At 36.4% G+C, this 20,555-nt stretch overlaps 3 protein-coding genes across 4 annotated transcripts in view; 2 read left to right on the top strand and 1 right to left on the bottom strand.

The window, feature by feature from the left end:
• Positions 1–10,361, bottom strand: part of LOC133835482 (serine/arginine repetitive matrix protein 1) — a 34,977-nt gene extending 24,616 nt beyond the window's left edge. The window contains 2 exon segments of the mRNA XM_062265439.1: positions 9,307–9,651; positions 10,218–10,361. Coding sequence (XP_062121423.1) covers positions 9,307–9,363 — 57 coding nt within the window. The 5' untranslated portion in view covers positions 9,364–9,651; positions 10,218–10,361.
• A 504-nt stretch (positions 10,362–10,865) lies between these two features.
• Positions 10,866–12,290, top strand: LOC133837856 (3-ketodihydrosphingosine reductase). Its single transcript, XM_062268759.1, has 3 exons — positions 10,866–11,107; positions 11,199–11,767; positions 11,830–12,290. Exons 1-3 carry the CDS (start codon positions 10,885–10,887, stop codon positions 12,058–12,060), a joined length of 1,023 nt encoding a protein of 340 aa, XP_062124743.1. The 5' UTR covers positions 10,866–10,884; the 3' UTR covers positions 12,061–12,290.
• A 1,086-nt stretch (positions 12,291–13,376) lies between these two features.
• On the top strand, positions 13,377–20,471 carry LOC133836056 (putative divalent cation/proton antiporter TMEM165). Of its 2 annotated transcripts, XM_062266342.1 has the most exons (7): positions 13,377–13,424; positions 16,176–16,461; positions 16,532–16,819; positions 16,907–17,047; positions 18,200–18,769; positions 19,448–19,624; positions 19,695–20,471. In XM_062266342.1, the coding sequence occupies exons 2-7, from the start codon at positions 16,282–16,284 to the stop codon at positions 19,872–19,874; spliced, it is 1,536 nt and encodes a 511-aa protein (XP_062122326.1). In that variant the 5' UTR covers positions 13,377–13,424; positions 16,176–16,281; the 3' UTR covers positions 19,875–20,471. The 2 variants fall into 2 exon arrangements, with proteins under 2 accessions (XP_062122326.1, XP_062122327.1); XM_062266343.1 differs by lacking the exons at positions 13,377–13,424; positions 18,200–18,769.
• The last annotated feature ends 84 nt before the right edge of the window (positions 20,472–20,555 follow it).

Below are 20,555 nucleotides of genomic sequence, written 5' to 3'. Positions count from 1 at the left end.
CATGTGATTGAATCGGCATTTTATACCGATCGCAAAAAATTACAATTTCATGTTTGTTCGGACACAATGCGTCATAATATTTTGTGATATCCCGTCGCGTCAACAGAATGATGACAAATAGTTACTTCGAGTATTCAACATTGTTATTTTTGAAGCCTAGTCGGCAATCCAAAGCTAATAATTGTCCAGGATCCTGCTGCTGCCCCAAGCCTATATGAATCAAAACTATATGAATCAATTTGCTTAAAGCTTTATAATCAAATTAGTTTTAATTTTTGAAATTTTGTTCGCAAATTAATTTATGACACTGATGCACTTATAATTAGTATAAGATCTTAATTTGTAAAAAGATAGATTTGTGATTTTTGATTAGGAAAAAACTCTTCTTAATGCTTCATAGCCACCACATATATTCCTCAGAACCAAATTAAATTATAAAGTTACTAAATTATAAAAATACAAAACGATACAAATTCTCAAGCAGTTGAAGAAGAGTTATTTGTAAAAATTGGTAGAGCATATTGCACAGAATTGCATTTTGTGTTGTGGTGAGATGCATTTGGATTTTACCCCGTCATGCATCGCGTGACTTGAAAAATATACCGAAGAATGTTGGCCGATATTCTCATATTCTGATACATGCGAAAATATGTTGTTTTTTTTTTCTTAAGTTTTTTACATGGAAAAAAATACTATATAACATTTGAAATATATAGAAATATTTGGGAAAAAACGAGTTTTATGCGCTGAGTGCTTTTTTGTGCTTTTTGTGAAGGAATAAACTTCTTAGGTGCCACGGTTTAGAATGTAGTTTAATAACCAGTCATCCTCCAGGACAGAGACTTTTATATACGAATGGGTAACTCTTTGCAATATTATGTAAAGTAAAAAAAAATATGCCAAATAATTTTTGTATTTTGAATATTGGTGAATCTTATAGATCTTGATTAGAATTTTAACTAGAGCTTGGAAGGATTTTGAAATTATATTTCTTTTTTAAGATATGTAATTGCAAAAAATTACAAATTCGTCCGAAAAACCAAAAAAAGTACGAAAAATATCTAAAAGACAAAAATTTTCTGAAATTTTAGCTCTTAATAAAGTGCTAATCCAGAGCTCTTTTTAAATTATATCAGTTTATGTAATTTTCACTGTAAATAGTGTCGCATGGGACACTTTTGGCTAGAGAATTGCTAATACAACTGGAGCAATCACTGACGTAAGCTGCGTGAAGGAAAAACAACTTTAAATGACGTCAACAATTTGAAGGGACTGAACCAGCATCCGCAACATGTTTAGTCATCTTTGTTTCTCCTTGCCAATATGGCTTTTACATAATAGTAAAAAAATATCTATAAACTAATGGCTAATGTTCACTACACATTAAGATTATAGATCCAAGGAAAAGTTTCCATTACAACATTATTGTGAAACTAAAGGTTCCTTTTTTTTGTTCATACTTGGCAACTTTTTTGGCCAAGTTTCGTGACTTTGCCATAGTCAAGCAATATCAAAATGTGAGTAATGAAGCCAAAAATACGCATATGCTTGGCATTTGTGCTAAAGCTCTTTTGATTAATGACATCCACTAAAAGTTGCGAAAAATACAAAAGAAATTATCTGTATAATCTTTCTCATGCTTCTTGAAATATTTAATTCTACTTCTCGGACAATCAAAATGAATTAAAATAAAAAAAAACTTAAGCACTCAATTAATAATGGACACAAACTTAATAGACTCGCTATGATTTAAGATAAATAAAAAAATAAATCCTTATTATTTAGATCAAAATGTAATATTTACCGATTATTTTCTGCCATTGAGGAAATCAAAAAATAAATACAATTTTCAAAATGTGTAATTTTCAAATACGAACACTTAGTAGACTCTTAGACAACTTAGTAGAAGACTTCTAAGAAATCCTTGTACTAAACTATCGAGTGTTTATGCGAGTTTTGCATTACATAATCGGCCACCAAAATCGAGTTGAACTAAGTTCTGAACTCATCCCCCAATGCCAGCAATTGAAAACTGTAGATGAATGCCATTAGGACAATGCAGCATCAAATGGCACTGCAGAATACTAAATAAATATATATATATACGTTGGCAACAAGTACACAAATCGTTATATGCTCGTATTCGTCTATTGTGTGCGCTTCTATCTCTTTTATATCTATTTCCATTCCGTTGCATTGTATCAAATTGCCAAGTAACGAACTGCATTATAATGTTGTGCATTATGCTTTGGTGTGTATGTATTTATATTGCAGTTGCAGTTGCCACTAGCTTAACAATTTCTTGTGCAAAACTGTTAGCAAATGCTGCATTGTCTGCGACCATACCAAAAGTTTTATGAAATTATAGCCGAAAGAGCAGTGACAACTAATGACATTGAGACAAACTCGAGGAATCGAGCTTAAAGTATAAATTGTAATCTAAGTATCCATTAAAATATTCCCCTACTTTGTCTACAATAATGTCAAATCCGTCTGGGAATGATTTTTAAACGATACATTATATTATTGTAGTAATTTATTTGCTATTTTCCCGGTCTGACAGAATGCCAAGTTATTGCTAGCAATTCGTGAAAATACATACATAATAAAATAAAATATATATATTGTGGCCTGAATGTACACATATTTTTTTGTATATGTATTGCTTTGAATTCTGAAAATTCGCATCGCCTCCTCGATGTTTTATTTTTGCCTTCAATATGTTTTATTTTCTGCCATGTGCCAATGGCACTTCGCGCATTTGGCAAGAAAATACTGCTGCGAATATTACGTATACGCAAATAAGGTCATACAAAAGCTGCTCGCTGCAACAAGCCAGGCATTGCCAAACCTCGCTCAACATCCTGCTCAGCCTTGCCAACTTATCCGGCCACTGCTTCATATGCCACTTAAATATTTTACGCTCTTCTATTGTTAACTAAAAGTTTTTTTTTTTTTTGCTGCTACTCGTATTTTTACATTTCAAACGCACTAGAAATGCACACTTGCAGCAGGACAAAGTTATATAATTTTCCATTCAACACACACATACGTAGTATATACGAGTACCATACATAAATCTAATGCCATAGAAAGTAGTGGAAACAAAAAGCAAAAAGTTACAAATGCTTGGCTTGAGCCGGTACTCCATACTCAGAGCGCTGAGCGTTTAACATTTCATTCAGAAGTTGGCTTTGTCTATAAATGCCATGGCGTACAGGTGGACGCAGACTTTTCAGATAGAGTGTGGATTTTCCTTAACGCATTGTCTGAGTGCAGAGATTTACTTTAAAAGTAGTGGTTAAGTCTTGTTTATCTAAATGAAATGCACAGATTTCTGTGAAAGTATAGTGCACGTGATGTCTGTGGCATTTGGAGTGTCAATTCGAGTTGTGTTGATGTTGAAAACATTATTTATTTATGCAGAGAATGGCAGAGCACTAATCAAATTGTACAAGCTTTGCTCTCTTTAATTGATTGAAATTGCACTTGAGTGTCTTTGAAAGCAACCTCTACGATCTAAAATTATTTCCACAGACCATTTCGGGCCACAGCTCGTGCTGCACACAAATGTTGCCAACCCCAAAAATATGCCATGAAATTACTATCAACGATGACAGCAGCAAGCAAGCAAGAAAGCAAGCAGCAAGCAGACAGCCAAGTTGGTCTTCAGTCAACACGGATAACTGCGGCAAATGCAGCCATGAGAGAGACAGAGAGAGAGAAAGAGAGAAAAAGCTACCCAGAATCATGCAGCTGGCAGAGCACCTGCCCTCTAATCCATTCACTTACGTGCGGAAATTATTATAATTGCATTAGTTCACAGGCAGAAAATTGAAATTGAAATACGTTAGACGAGGCCGACAGGCTGTCACAGGATGTTGCCGCATGCTGACGGATGCCTCGACCAGATTGAGTTGACGTGTGGACCTCAGCATATGGGAAGTTAACAACATTCACTCTTACAAAGATGGCAATTTAATTATAACTTTTCATATTTTATTTTAAATTTGTTGAACGGAAATGAGCAGCAAATGAGTTGTAGTTGACATTGAGCGTCTTTAAATGGAAAAAACAGAAAAGCTGAAATCTTTAATGGAATGAGTATAATGCAGTTACAGTTGTATCGCCTGACATTGATGCATTTGAACGTGGGTGTGTCTTGGTGTGTTTTTGTAAAGTTTTGACAGGCCTTTCGTGTGGCAGAGCGCAAAGCTCGCTGGAAATTCGTGTAGGTTTTAATGACTGGCGCAAAAATCAATAAAGCAATTGGCTTTGATTAACACGCCAACTGCAAGTCAAACAGTTAAACACACGCCAATTTATCATTTGACAGATTTCTCCTCGATAGTATTGAATGCAACTCTGGCTGACCCAAAGTCAAGTCTAAAGTGCCATATTACGCATACTACTATAAATAAAAATTATATAACAATAATAGTATTGTTGGATTTAAAATTATTATTATTTTTATGGTTTATATTCCACACATTTTTCGTAAAAAGCCCAATCTGTAATAATCTTTTCCAGTTTGTCGACTGGCACAAAATAATAAAAATGTTCTAGCACTAAATATCATCGTAAAAGTGAACCCATTAAGCGAGTATTAAAGAAAATGTCAACGAAAAAACTAATAAAAAGTATGTCGTATTCAACGTAAAAATGCACTTCAGCTCGACTAATGCAGGAAAAATCAACAAACGGCAAATATTTGTATAATATAGGGTATAGTTTTATATGCCTTCTGCATGCGATTGCCTGAATTGTGTCGGAAATATGCAAATATTAAAATCACAAAATGCAAACCATTTGGACTTAAAGCTCACAATCGTCTTTGTAGATCTGTTTTTTAATAAATTTTAAATTGCTCATAGAATAAATCGTCTGAATATCAGTCTTTTGGGTATAAACACATTGTTATTTTATTATCCTCTCCAGATCTGCAAAAACCTTCTTTTATTTATTATTCATATCATTAAGAGTATACAAATTGTTTCCCAACAACAAACTCGCAGCTGTCATGTGGCAACGTCAAAGCAATCAGCAAAAGAATGTAAAAAGTAAAAAAATGTTACCCTGTCACGGCGCGACGTGAGCAAAAAATGCAAATTACACAATTTTGATTACTGCCAAAACATGTCTGCGCATATTTATTCCCCAATTAGGAAAACTCTGACGAGCTGCCATTAAAGCTTAAAGAGTTTAATATTAATATTGCATAACAAAAATAATAATAATAATGAAAAGAAGGAAGAAAGCTGTGTGAGATATCCGCTACCCTCTTTTAATAAAACCATTTTCAAAAAATATACCGAATTAATATTCTGAAAAATACTAAAAAATATGACAATGGTTATATTTGGAATTTGGATATAGTACTACATTAAAAATATACCATAAGTACGAAATGTACTAGATTGTCAGGCAAAGCAACTAAGACCCAATTCAACTAGCGTTTTTTTCCATACAACATTGTTTCCTGAAAAACTTCAAAAACTTTTAACTAATCCCAACCAAATGTTCAGGAACTATAAATACGGTAGTTATTATACTATGTGTAACAAAAATCATGACGCAATTTACCTGAATGTAAGTGTATTATTCGAAGATTCAAGATGTTTTAAAGACTATCAAAAATAATACTTCTCAAAATGTGTTTTTCCTTTTTTTGTAATTTTTTTTCATAAACATTGATAGATTGATAGATTTTCATTTTAAATATACTACAATACTCTAAGAAATAACTTAATCTCGATTCAATCAATATCAAAGAACAATGCAATGGTGTTAAGTTCTAGTATCAGATCGCTGCTCTAAATACTTAATATTCATAACCTGGCAAGTGTATCTCAATGTTGAACACCCCAAGAGTATAACAAGGAACAAGTATCTGCAGAAACAGCTGACCCCACAAATAATTAGAAAACTTTCATAGCGCAGTCAGCAGTGCTGTTCCATGGAGATTGGATCCAACACTGCCCTTAAATTGAGTAAACTTCCCATTTTCTCTTTTGTTTGTGGTCGATGCTGTGGGGATTCCCCCTCTTGGTATTCCACTTTGGCGCTTTCATTTCTAGAGATTAGAGAAATGCAGAGAGAAAATGTGCAAATTGCTGTGGTCGTTGGGAGTGCAAACTGTTCGCTTGACGCGCTTTGAATGCACATTGCCATCAGGCATAAGGAATCAACGATACAAAATTCAAAACTGAGTTGCCAATTGAAATGTACAGATTTCCATTAGGTATCCATAATTGAATTCTTTTCGACAGTGTGCATTGGAGTACAAATCTTTCGAAAAGGTAAATACTAATCGCAATTCGCATCACAGAGCACTTGAAATGTGTTTAAGAAACCACATTTTCTTGTCAATACTCATTGCCATAGTTAAGAAATAAATTGTAGACGAAATTTCATTACATCAATACACATCTATGGGAAGTTTCAAGATGGCAAACGAGTCTCAAAATAAAACAAGTAAGAAAGCTACAGTCCAGTGAGATACCCATTTTGAATAAAAGCAAAATATTGCGGTATTCATTTTAAAATATACTAAATTAATATAAAATCTATAGTTATTATTGTAAGTACCAAAAATTGCAACTATAGCTTTAAGACTACGCTTGTTACTCGATTTTGGTCGTTTTCCGGGGCCGGAAATGAGCTTAGGAAAAAATTTGGAACAAACTTTGCCAAATGCCAAAAACTCTGACTTCCAAATTGGGAATTAAATTTATCAAATTTTATTTATATCTTTAAAACAGCTTAAAAGTTCAGATGTTTTATTATAAAAGGAGAGCATAAGATTTATCGTTTTCATAGATGAAAGAGATAATTCATTTTCAACTTCATATCAGAATGTTTGGCAATCATCGAATTTGACAACATTATTTAAAAGAAAACAAATGAAAACCTTAATAAAATAATGGAATTTTCCACAACATATTTTTAATTCTGGTTTGTTTATCTATTATCTTTATTAGAAATTTGTAACGTAATAAGCCGTGAACATTTTTTTTTTACTGTTATATAAATATATCGTCTTGCTATGGCCTTCTCTGGGAATGTCCATATTAAAATAAAGATAAACAGCTAAAAATTCATCCGAGGGTCAAATTACATTTCAGTAAGCTTAACAGCATTTTAAATGGATTGTTTGCTTATAACTGAACTCTACTACTTATTATAGAAAGAAGTTATCAAATTAACTTCCCAAAAAATATTAAATCTCGAGTAAGTGCAGCTCAGAACGGCAAAGGGACTTTTAAAATGAATATTCAAAGAAACTTCTAAGCATATGTAAACGTTTTAAAGTAACAATGTTGCTGACAGATTCCATCGAAATTCCTTAAGAGATTGCAGTTCCTTAAGTAAATGTGATATTGCTGGTCTCAAAGCTATTCGAGTGATAGGCCGCAGGACAATGGCAACTGTTCGTTTGGCCGCAACATGCATATTGATGATATGGGCTGATAGGGCACACAGTACAGGACAAAGGACACGTGCTATTACAATTACAACAAGTGTGTCTGTGCGTTCCTGTCTGTGTGTGTGTGAGTGTGTGTGTGGGGGGTAAGTTTACATTAGATAAGTGCAACAATGGAATGCATTACTGCTAGGCGTCGCCAGCTGACTACGCTTCTTAGTCTAAGGAGTGACTAAGAGCCAGAATGTGAGCCGAATCGATAAGACGTTGGCATGCGATACAGCAAGCGTCAACTAGCTAGGAGCATGCCGCACTGCCACTGGCTGTAGCTGTAGCTGTAGCTGTGGCAGTGGCGACGCTTAGCCGGCAGCGCCCAGGAAAGCAAAGTCCGTTGTTGTTATTCTTGGCATCACTGCTGTTATTGTTGTTGTTATTAAAGTAACGGTGGAGGTAAAGGTGGCGCAATAAAAGTTTGACTGCGCTGCGCTGATGTAATACCGCAAGACAATTTGCCTTTGCACGTCATATGGCCGCAAAAGAGAGAGAGACTGAGAGCAACAACAGCAAACGAAGCTACAATGACAAAGTGAGTACTATTAAAAGCCGGCAGACAACACGAACTCTCCCAACGCTCTCTTTAGCTCTCTCTCTCTCTCTGTCTCTCTCGGTTCGTGCTTTGCCCATGCGCACGCTCTCTTCCAACAGCTGTGCCAGGAAACGACAAAAAGCATTGCATACTTTTCAGTGCGGCTCTACTCGCACTTAGCCTTAGCTTAAATTTGATGAATCAGCTGTTCTGCAAAGTACTTCACTTCCCCAACCCCCCTTAACAACACCTCCACGCGTTCCACAACTGGAAAGCCAGGCAGCAGGCGATTTCTGTGTTTCGTGCTCGAATTTAATTCGTTGCCTGTCGTCGCGGCGCCGGGTGCCAAAGTCTAAGTCGCTCCCCGGCCGGCTGACGCTTATAGAGGGGCCGGGAGCTCCTTTAGGCCACATATATGGCATATTGATTATTTTTCTAGCACTGGCTTCTTTCTGTCTGTCCCATTGCTGACGCGATTAGTGTCGAGCGTAATGTACTTTAATTTATTCTATGCCAGCAGATTTGTTTTTTTATTTTTCTGACTTCATTCTTATGCTTTTTCTCTTGTTGTTTTGGGTGTGTGTCATGATAGCATTGCATGTTTGCGAAACTAAAACTCCCTTTTATGACGCTCCAAGGATTGTAGTTGAAGACAGGCAACAAAAAAAATATATAATGGTGCAAATATATTTAAACTTTTGCTGACTGATTTTCAGTCGGAGGAAATAAATGAAATTTACTTTTCTACTCATTTCATTATGTTTACCATGAAGCATAATTTCAGCGGATTAAAATGAGTTATTTATCCCAGTTTATTCATAAGTAATGCTCACAATTAAAGTGAGATATTATTAGAATAATCCCGATATAAACACCCCAGCAATAAACATCTGTTATGCGCGATTACAATCGAAATTACCATATAATTGATGTTATTTACAATATTTCCCACAAATTGTTGATGGCAGCAGATTCATTAAATCAAATATATGCACCCATAATCCCATGATATAATCATGCTGCAGTGCAACACCCTCTCGAACAACTCATAAATTCAAGGCAGTCACCCCATTTTGTCTGCAGAATTGCACCCTTCACTTGTCGCTTGCAAGTATGCAATAAAAATAAAAATATGTCGCACACAACTGGCGCACATAAATCACCCGATTTTCACCCCAATCCTCAAATAATACTAATATAGTTTAAGACAAACAATGAAAGTGGGCTAAGAAACCGCAAGTTATGTTGTCCTGATTTTTTTCTTCTTTTTTTTTAGAAGCATATAAGTGGTACGTACCTTGTCTACCGGCATTGATGGGCACGCTCTGCACAGATTCCAGAATGAGCCAATCATAGGGAAATGCTTTTATTGTTGTCGAACCAAATTACCGAAATACAAAATAAACACACTCGCGTTTACTGATTTGATTTATGAATTGTGTGTTCAATGTGTTCAATTTGAGGCGCAACAACCGTACTAACACATACACAAAAACACACTCGCGCCGCTTACTCTTAAATATATATTTTTATCTTGCTCTCTCCTCTCTATACGCACACGCACCTGGTTAATGCGTTGCGAAGAAAGTGCGTTTGTATTGTCATAGACCAAACGAGATTCGATTTTTAAATGTGCCCGCAGCTGTGGGAAGGAGAAAGAAGCAGAGCGCGCTTGAAGCGTTAGAAGAAGTATTGCATACCAGCAGGCGACGGCAACTGCTGTTATAATGATGATCTCATACACTCGCACACACACACACACAGCAATGTATACGCCTAAGCCATACAAACACACACACTCACACACGCACGCAAAGCATGGAAAGGAAGCTTGTGCCGTCGCAAAAGTCACACAATTGAGCCAATTAATGCATAATTTACAACTGCCTACGTGCTCATATCTATATGTGGCTCCTTGGGCAGACTTTTGGATTTTCATATTAAATTTGTATTCGTACACCCATAGAGCAACATCGTTCCCCACTGCTATTCCTCCACAATTCGTTTGTTCCCCGTCAGCGAGCAAATCGATATCTATTTTTCATGACAGCCGAGTGGTATGCAATACTTTTTGCCGCTTTACGTTGTTCTGCTTGTTTGAATTTTTTTCTTTTGTTTGCACTAATTTGCGATTAACGAGCAGTGAAGCGCAACATTTGCCTTTTACTTGAGCTCGCACAACAATTTTTTACTTAACACTAAACACACTTTTCAAATTTAGTTTGAATGCACCGCTGCTGCTGCTGCTGCTGCTGCTGATGCCAGTGCTGCTGCTACTGCTGCTGCTTATGGGTCTAATAATTTGCGATTTACCGCAAACGTTTGCAACTCGACGACGTTACGTACACGACTGAACTGAATGTGCGCTGCCAACTGTCGTCGGCTGTGAACAGAAGTGGTTGAAATACGCCGCCAAACCACCCAGCGTGAATGTGAATGTGAATGTTAAGTGAAGCCAAAGCGTCGGCGTTGGAGTTGACGCAGCGCTTGGAAGTTATGCAGCGCGCCGGGGGAGCTTCGTGGGCAGCTGTTGGCCGCTCATTGGAACATGCTTTGGAACCCAATTTCAAACATATGATATGAAATTATCAAACAAAATTATGTTAAATATTTTTTTTATTTATTATATTGATATTTATTAACAATAAATAGTGTTTCTTATTGATACAGTAAGGACGTACATTATAAATATCAACTTTTCGAATTTTTCACAATTTAAATAGTCGCGCCTTTTTATGAGCGTTTTGGAAAAATACCAAGGTGCCAATGTGACCAGGTGGTAATTATTGACGTTCCAGTATTTTGATATATTTCGCCGTTAACCCGCATATGTTAAAAATTAAGATTATGGTCTTACTCACAGCACAGGTGATAAATGTTTACAACTATGCAGTGGGAAGTGGTTTTGTGGTTGGTCATTGCAATTGTTATTCACGTTTTCATATTTATATTCGTAATGGGCAAGAAAGCAAAAAGCATTGTCGGCCGCCATGTCGTCGTCACCGGTGGCTCCCGGGGAATCGGACTTTCCTTGGCCGTCGAGTGTGCGATGAAAGGCGCCAGTGTTACAGTAATCGCAAGAGACCAAAAATTGTTGGGTGAGTTGAACCAACTCGAAAGAAAACCTGTAAAACGGGCTTCTATTTGAACTGCACATAAAGTGAAACTATGCCAAATTCCTTGCCACAGAGGGAGCCGTGGCACTCATGGAAGTAATACGCCAGCGACCCGAACAAAAATTTCAATATCGCAGCCTGGACATTGGCGGCGACTATGATGAAGTAGCACGTGTACTTGGCGAGCTGGAAGAGAGCATTGGCGACATATATGCACTCATCAACTGCGCCGGCATGGCCATCTGTGGCGTCTTCGAAGAGGTTGCAGTCGCCGATGTTCACAAATTGATGAATGTCAACTTCTTTGGCAGCTACAATTGCACGCGTTATGTCCTGCCCAAGATGAAGAAAGCCGGCGATGGAATAATTGTGCTGACCTCGTCGCAGGCTGCCATGTTTGGCATTTACGGCTATGGACCTTACTCCGCCAGCAAATTTGCCCTACGCGCCATGGCCGAAACAATTGCAATGGAGTCGCGTTCTCATGGGGTCTCTGTGACTTTGGCGCTGCCCTGCGATACAAATACGCCTGGATTTGAGGAGGAAGAGAAGTCAAAACCACGTGCAACGAAAATCATTTCGGGAGGCGGTGGATTGCTCGAGCCCGAGGTTATGGCACGTGCAATACTTAAGGATGCTCTGGTCAGCTGCAAGATGAAACATATCCCAATTGCTCCCATTAACTAGTTGTTTTGTGTTTGCAGAAGGGAAACTTTATATCAACTGTGGGCGTTGAGAGCTGGCTGCTTACGATGGTAGGTGGCGGCTTGTTACCGTGGAATGGCTTCTTTACCAATCTACTGCATTCGTTTGTCATTGGACCAGTGCGTCTGTTCAGCTATGGGCTCCATAAATACTTTAATGGCATCATTAATAAATGTATCAGAGAAGATCGTGCTGCCCAACAATCCGCTAAAGTAGATCAGAACACATAATCCTAAACACATTCTTGTACGTCAATTATGGCCTTATAATGCTTATTCAGTGTACTTTGCATTTCGTATTCCATGTTCATCCCATGAGTATCAATGTATACTCTACAAACTTATACCAAACAATCCAGTTAGCTTATGTAACGCTTACGTAAATAATTTATTTAGATCTATAACTGTTTAACAATATTTGTATAGGGTTTTGTTTTAGAATTTTGTGTTTATTTCGATCAAATATAAATAATTCATTTTTGAAAAAAACAAGTAAGAAAGCTACAGTCGAGTGTACTCGACTGTGAGATACCTACCCATTTTGAATAAAAGCAATATATTTTGCGGTATTATTCTCAAAATATACCAAATATATTGGAAAAATACTAAAAATATACCGAATGGTATATGTGGTATATCGATAAAGTACCGCATTCAAAATATACCATAGACGGCTCAATATACCAGATTGTCAGCCAAAGTAACTAAGACCCCTAGTAAGTAGGCGTTTTGCCCATACAAAAGTATTTCTTTATAACTTCGACAATTTTTTGATCGCAACCAAATTTTCAGGAATCATAACTACTATAGTTATTAGTATATATACCAAAATTCGCAACTCTAGCTTTAAAATTACGCTTGTTATTCGATTTTTGATTTGGGGGCGGAAGTGGGCGTGGCAAAATTTGAAACAAACTTGATCTGCGTGCAAACATAACAAATGCTGTCGAAAAAAAATTATAGCTCTATCTCTCGTAGTCTCTGAGATCTAGGTGTTCATACGGACAGACGGACGGACACACAGACACACAGACGGACAGACGGACATGGCTAGATCGTCTCGGCTGTTGACGCTGATCAAGAATATATATACTTTATAGGGTCGGAGATGCCTCCTTTTACCTGTTACATACATTTCCTGTCGGCACAAAGTTATAATACCCTTCTACCCTATGGGTAGCGGGTATAAAAATCAAATATAATTTCTTATTCCGCATAGAAAACTTAACCATTCGATCCCTTTAATTGAATAATAAATGGAAGCTAATTATCATGTCTACATATGATAAGATAAGAGTAATAAACTGATAATAAAAGTTATAACTACAGTATTGTTATAAAAGCGACAATACATCTTTTTATAATTTGTATTTTTAAACAACATGTTCCTAATGCAAATTAATACCATAGGTAAAAAAAAAAAAAAAATTCAAAATAAAATTACATTTACAAGTGTGCGTTCTTGATAATTTCGCACATCACCAATAATAGAGTGACCAAGTTATTTATCTATCTAATGTAGTATATTGCTTAAATCAAAATGGTATGTTTTGCAATACATCTTACTGTCACACTACATAAAGAGTTTTGCCGATGTAAGGACGTGTTTGTTGTTTAATTGGTTTTAAGCAAAAATTAAACTAATTAAATCCATTAACTATATTTAAATGTGTATAAAAACAAATATGTTAACTACATTTATTGCAATAAGTGTCTGTAATTGCAAATTAAATGTTTACACTGTGAAACAGTTTAATTAAATTTTGCTATCGTCAGCGCCGAAGACAACAGTGCAACCCAAAAATCTAGATACACCTCAATTTTAATAAAGAGGACCCTTGATTTAAACTTAGTAATGCCTATTTTTAGATACAGGCACTTGGTGAATTGTAAATAATATCAAAATCGTCAATGTCTAATACTTGTTATTGAGAATATAATTGTATTCTTTCTGTGCAAAAAATTAATGAACAAGTGAAAATCAATGCCATTGAATGGAAAAAAATATATTGTGAAAAATATTTGTCAGTAATGTATTCAATGCCCATTAAAATTGTATAAATAAACCTGCTCGTATGGAGCTTAGCTGGTTGACTATGGAATACCCTCTACTATGCTAACACGTGGATACATTTTTGTTGTAAGATTTACAACCTAGTCTTCTTTCAATGTCATTCAATTGAAGAACAGTATAAGAGTACAGGGTATCATTAAATACGAGTGCGTCTCACGCAATGCAACGGTCAATTGATTTGTCGGTCAGCTGCTCGCACAGTTAGTTGTCTTTCCGATGTTGTCCCTGTCTCTTTTTTGCAAAAGCAATTATATAAGTAATTCGAGTTGTTTATGCGAATGAATGTGTATGTATATGAATTGTAATTTGAATTCAATTTATTATTAATTAAATATCGTGAACGATGTCGTTGACGTTGTTTATTTGCTCTGTTGCTTCGCTTATCTTTCGTTCTGTTTTCCGTTTACATTCGTCGCAACGTCATGAGCGGCAAGCAACAACAAACACAGGTTGAATGTGTTTACGTAGAAGGTGCAGGCGAACGTTTAACGTAATATAATTTTATTTTTAAAAATATCTTTTAATTGCGTCTTTGGCCAGATTGAACATAAAAATTCAAGTGCGGCCATTTATCTTCTATTTATTGTTCAAATATTTAAAGAACTTTGCTGTGATGATAAAAACAAAATTAACAAAGCCTGTGAGACGATGATTTATGCTTAACAAATGAAAGGCACAATATATTCTTATATGTTATATGTATATAAAAAAAAAAAACCACCCCATGGGATCTTTTTAAAATTATGAATAACCAGATAATTATTAGATCAAGTAAAACGCTGTGATTCATGGAGAACGCAATAACCCGGACCCATTTTACATAAATGATTAAACAAAGCCTAGCAACTATGCAAATGTGATAAGCTTCTTAATAGTGATGAACATATTTGTTTTAGTATAGACTGTCGTTACAAATTGCGCTTTGTATACATTTAGGAACCAAAATATGTACAATAAAGACGAGAACACAATCGCGATAACAGCTTGAGCTCAATGAACATTGACATACAATTATAGCATATTTATAAATGTCGTCAAATATGATTTTGAACATGTCTACACGCTCCCACGAAATCTGTAGAATATCAGCAATTGGTCACGTATATACCATATGCTTGAGAGGCTTCCGAGACTCTTTCAAAAAAGGCATATCAGCTTCGACTTTAAGTTTGTGCATTAGAGAACGAAATTTGAAATAGATTTGTGTATACGTGTCTTCGAAAGGTATTAATAGAATTACTTGCTACGGTTCGGACCATAACTAAATATTGTGATGAAATACATATTAAAAGCTACGTTTCATTTACAATTTGAAAAAGTTACAACGTTTTCATTATGTTGTTTAAAAATTGCAGTCTCTTAACTTTTACCGCTTGGGTATCGTTGTAATTCAGTCAGTCACGAAAATAAAAATGATGCATTTATTTATTATTTATTTTATTTTTTCTTTTCTTTATTTGCAATCTGTCTGCTTAGGTAATAAGTAAATTGTTTAACTAATTAATATTAAATTAAATTTATATATAACGTCTCATCAGTTGGATGGCAATTGTAAACACATAGTGAGATGAAAGACAATTTTGTATTGTAGAGACAACCATGCCCGAAGTGGGATTCGAACCCACAACATTCATTCATTTATATTGGTATAATCCCTTCCCTTACCACAATCTCAGCTAGAGTATTCCCTAGTCACGGTAGCAAATATTTGCGAGTGTCTCGTGTTTATTTTTATCTAATCGATAGATAGATGGTAGGCACTTCTGACGTATTCAAGTCCATTTGGCAATATGCTCTCATAAAAAAACACAAACAACATATGTACACTATATAGTTATACGCATGTACATGTATATCCCCCCCCATTTTAAGTTGTTTTTGCCACATTGTGGTATATTGGAATATTGCCATGCCGCTCAATTGTTAGCTGAACTGTGGCTCTTTTGATTTAACTTGCTCTGACCATATCAACAGCACGCAGATCGACACTTGACGCAGTGTGCGCTTATCTAGACATCGCACAGCCCAGGTTGGCGGTCTGATTTTTGTGGGTTTGCTCGCGGGGATTTGCTTGTTCAACACAGACATGGACTTGTTACGCCCCGTTTGCCATATACTAATAGTGGTGTCGCGAGAACACTTGTTGACTGATTAGTTATATGGTTAACTGTGTACAATACTTGCTTATACACAGATATAATTGTACTACATACTACTACTACTATTGCCATGAGAGAACAGCAATCAACTGAAGCGTTTCATTTCATTGCAGATAGCCAGGCGAATTGGACACGTTTTCTACCTGTAAGACGGATCACAGATTTTGCATGAGTCACAAACAAGAGGCGCTTATAAAGTACGCTTAAAGACACACGAAGATGTCACAAAATCAATCATATTTCTGGCAAACGACCAGACACAATGTATACCTGAAGAGATCAGCCAAATGGCACATGGCCATGGCATTGATGGTAGTCCTTACATTCTCCACGATATGCGCGGCGGAGTTTGATAATGATGGCGACGATGTTGCCAATAATCTACCGGCACCACAAAAGGTAAGTGTGACGTGGACGCACGCCATTCAATACGAATTTCTCTAATCAATGAATTTGGTCTACTTTTTAGGAATTGGAACAACAACAAGAAGTAATAAATGCGGTTACGAATGCGAATATACAAAAGTCCATTGACATCGAGCCAGAGAAAAAGCAAGAGGGGAATTTTCTCGATGCGTTCACCGCATCGATCTCTGTTATATTGTTAACAGAGCTAGGCGATAAGACTTTCTTTATTGCTGCCATAATGGCAATGCGCCACCCGCGTTTGATTGTCTTTGGCGGTGCAATTGCCGCCTTGGCCCTTATGACGGTTCTCTCATGCGTATTTGGCATGGCAGCAAACTTTATTCCTAAGGTACGTGGAGCATTCGCATCATGTGATGCGATTGCAAGGCGATGAGATTACGATCTATTTATTTTCTTGGCTCTTATCTTTCGGCAGATTTACACGTATTATATATCAACTGCATTATTTTTAATATTTGGTCTAAAAATGTTGTACGATGGTTACAAAATGAAACCGACCGATGCCCAAGAGGAGCTCGAAGAGGTTCAGAGCGATTTGCGTAAGCGCGAGGATGAGGTAAGTGATCGATCTCCAATATTTTCAAATCTGTAGTTGAATGTTAGCTTGTAGTTGTAGTAATCTAATGAATCAAAATGTTGAATTTTTTAATTTTGTTTTTTTTTGCTATATCCTCGCTTTGTTATTTTTTGTTAAAAGCTGCGCTTAATTGGTTGTACATAATACTATAATTTTGACTGTAAATTAGACAAAACAAACTTGAACCAACAACAACAACAACAAGGCGATCACTTCATTTGCTCGTAAATAGTTTTTTATTGCCTGTTAAATGCTTTAGTTTCTACTACGTAGTTGTACTTTGTAGTAATATATGTAATAGTTAATACCCACAAAACAAAACACAAACAACCAATACAATACAATACAAAAATAGCTATAATATAAAACTAATTAAACTCACAGAGGTGGGGTTCATACATATCGAAAGTGATTATACTAATTGTGGATGAATTGCATGATGCTGAACCAGAATAATTACTTATTGTAATTATAAATATTGTACAGTTTACTGTTATGTTTCCCAATTTTAATTACCCCAATAACTAACCAATTAGTAATATAAAAATCATAAACAACAAAATATGGTGTCATCACACGAACAAATCAAATACTCTTGGATAACGCTTATTCGCGGAACACTGACATTGAAACACGGGCAACGATAAATACCATTCCGATTAATCGATCTGGCAATTTATTAATATGTTTTCCTAATTCTTTTGTTGTTAAATATACGCTATATACAAAGTACACACAAAAACACACACGCAAGCCTATGTGACTAATTGCACGACTACGCAATGAAGTGCAAGAAATGAGTACTGCGAAAAAAGTTACTAAACAACTTTCCAAGTTCTATGCGACAAGAACGAACAAGAACCAAAAGCAAAAACAAAAGCCGCTTAATTGCATAAATAATTTATGAAAATTAATCAAAAGCTAAGCAAACAAACCCAAAATTGTCTGCGATTTGTTTACCAATTATAGCTAATATCAAATTTAATTATTCTTTCTTTCAAAAAATGAAACCAAAACAATACAAACCAAAATTGATCAATTATCGTGTAACCCGACTCCTCGACTCGACTCGATTCAACTCGTTTCGATCCGATCGCCTAATGTGCGTGTGTGTGTGTGTTAAACCGACAGCTAATGCGTCGAGCGACCCGCAAGTATGAGGATTCCGATACGAAACGCAAGAACAGCAACTCGGACAAGGAGGATGCCAGCGAGCAGGCGCTCATCCATGGTCGCAGCAGCGTTGCACCCAATCCCAACAATGTCTCTGAGATGCAGCATCGCCAGCGCAAGCCGAAGAATAACAACCACAACAATAATAATACCACCGCAAACTCAACTAATACTAAGCAACATAGCTGTGATAAAACCGGCAACGATGTGGATTATCACGACTCCGAAGTGCTGCTCAAAGATGGCGGACGTGTTGTGGAACAACTCAAAATGTCCACGTTCCACAGCGGCAACAGCCCCGCGCACTCGGCATCGATCGCCTCATCGAACCAAACCGAACAAACCCATTGTGATACGAGTAGCCCACGCAACAATCATCATCAGAATGCTTCCGTTGATCCCAACTGTTCCACATCCTCCTCTGCCCAAAACCTGGGCACCATAGCAAAGGCTCCTCTTGCCGGACACGATAGCATGACTAGTTTGAATGGCAGCATTGGCGAGGAGGGCGCTGCAGCTAAAGCACGGGTTAGAAGATCAGATCCAAAACACACAAGAACAACAACAAACAAATGTCTCACTCTTGTTGTTTCCATCAGCTTACGTTTTCACCTGCTTTTTGAACAATATCAACAGTGATTTTACACATACACATTCATGCACACATGCACACAAACATAAAGGTCATCATTTAAGAGATAATCATCTTTTAATTTACTACAAAAACAAAAACAATTATTTTTTTAAGTGATTAACAACGTGACTAGTGTGTAGGCAAATCGGTTGAATGGTATTTGTAATTTTCCTTTGGCTATGTTTCGTTTCCATTTCATTTCTGATTTGCTAAATTGATTGCCATTCCCATTGCCAAAACGTTCCTTCCCTTATACGCACACGCATACTTCCAAACACATACACATATACACAAAATTATTTTGCATGTTGTCGGTTCGATGCTAAAAAAAAAAACAAATACAAATTTTATAAAACTGTTCGTTTTGAAGTGATCGTTTGTGCTCCTTTTAAATATTTGTTATCTCTGAAACTTTCTATTTATAAACTGTGCAATTTTTCATTTCCGTTGTTTCTTATTATTTTGCGCACATAAATCCTCACCGAATTGACAGTTAATCCATCAAAGCCAGCTATGTACATATATTTCGCAACGATTTTAACCATATTTTTTTTGTTGACATTAATTTGCAGCTGGATCGCGATGTTAACGCTGCACTGGTCCATGATCCGGAGAGCGGAAGGCGTAAAATGCACCGCAGTGCATCCTATTTCACCATGCGCATCTTGGCTCAGGCATTTACAATGACCTTCCTTGCCGAATGGGGCGATCGCTCCCAACTAACAACTATCATTCTAGCCGCTAGCAAGGTGAGTATTAGGAGACAGGTCTTTATTTGTTTGCTTATATATTCAAAACATACATTGTTTGCTTTTACAGGACGTTTATGGCGTTATTGTTGGCGGCATTCTCGGCCATTGCATCTGCACTGGTCTGGCTGTGATTGGCGGTCGTCTCGTGGCTTCCAAAATCTCGGTGCGCACTGTCACCATCGTCGGTGGCATTGTATTTATTGGCTTCGCTGTCTACGCCGTGCTCATGCCTCCAAATGATCTATAAATGATTTGAATTGCATGTGCACCTAAACTAGCCTGTTGTTGTTGACGACCCGACCCCCCCAAGAGAATAACCAAACTAAGTAAAAGAGAAATTCTAATGAAATTTAACCGTAGTCTCCGAGGAGCAACAGGCATATTCTATTAGCCATCTGTTATATTTTGCTTCAACTGCCCATTTATATTTTGTTTTGTTTTTGCTTTAGAAATTTGAACATTGAACATCGCCTCCAAAAGATAGCTCCAAAGTGCCTTCAGTGCTTTTCGCTTTAGCCATGACATCCCACAAATTTTAGTTGCCAATATATTATATATTGCTTTCAATTTTTCCCGTCACTTAACACTGTTCGAGTATTCAGACGAAAGCCAATTTGCTTTAAGTATTAAAGTTTATTTTGTACATACGCGTGCTTGTTAACTAGGTTGCCTAAGCTCCTCTTTAAGTAGCTGATTGAATTTTCCTAATTTTGTATTTAAAAACGTAGCAATGTTTACTTAAAAAAAAAACACGAAAAATGAAAAATCTATTTTTGTCGATGATTTACTCAATATTTGTATGAAGAAAATAGTAAAAGAGCAAATTTAAATGTTAAAACAAAAATGTTGTTTTTATGAGGAGGGAGGATACTTTATTATGTTTATCTCTGACAGGTAATGTATTGCAAAATGGATAAATCGTTTGTGA

The sequence above is a fragment of the Drosophila sulfurigaster genome, chromosome 2R (genome assembly GCF_023558435.1).
Source record: "Drosophila sulfurigaster albostrigata strain 15112-1811.04 chromosome 2R, ASM2355843v2, whole genome shotgun sequence".
NCBI classification, from domain to species: Eukaryota; Metazoa; Arthropoda; class Insecta; order Diptera; family Drosophilidae; genus Drosophila; species Drosophila sulfurigaster.
This window is presented reverse-complemented; position numbering and strand designations above follow the sequence as displayed.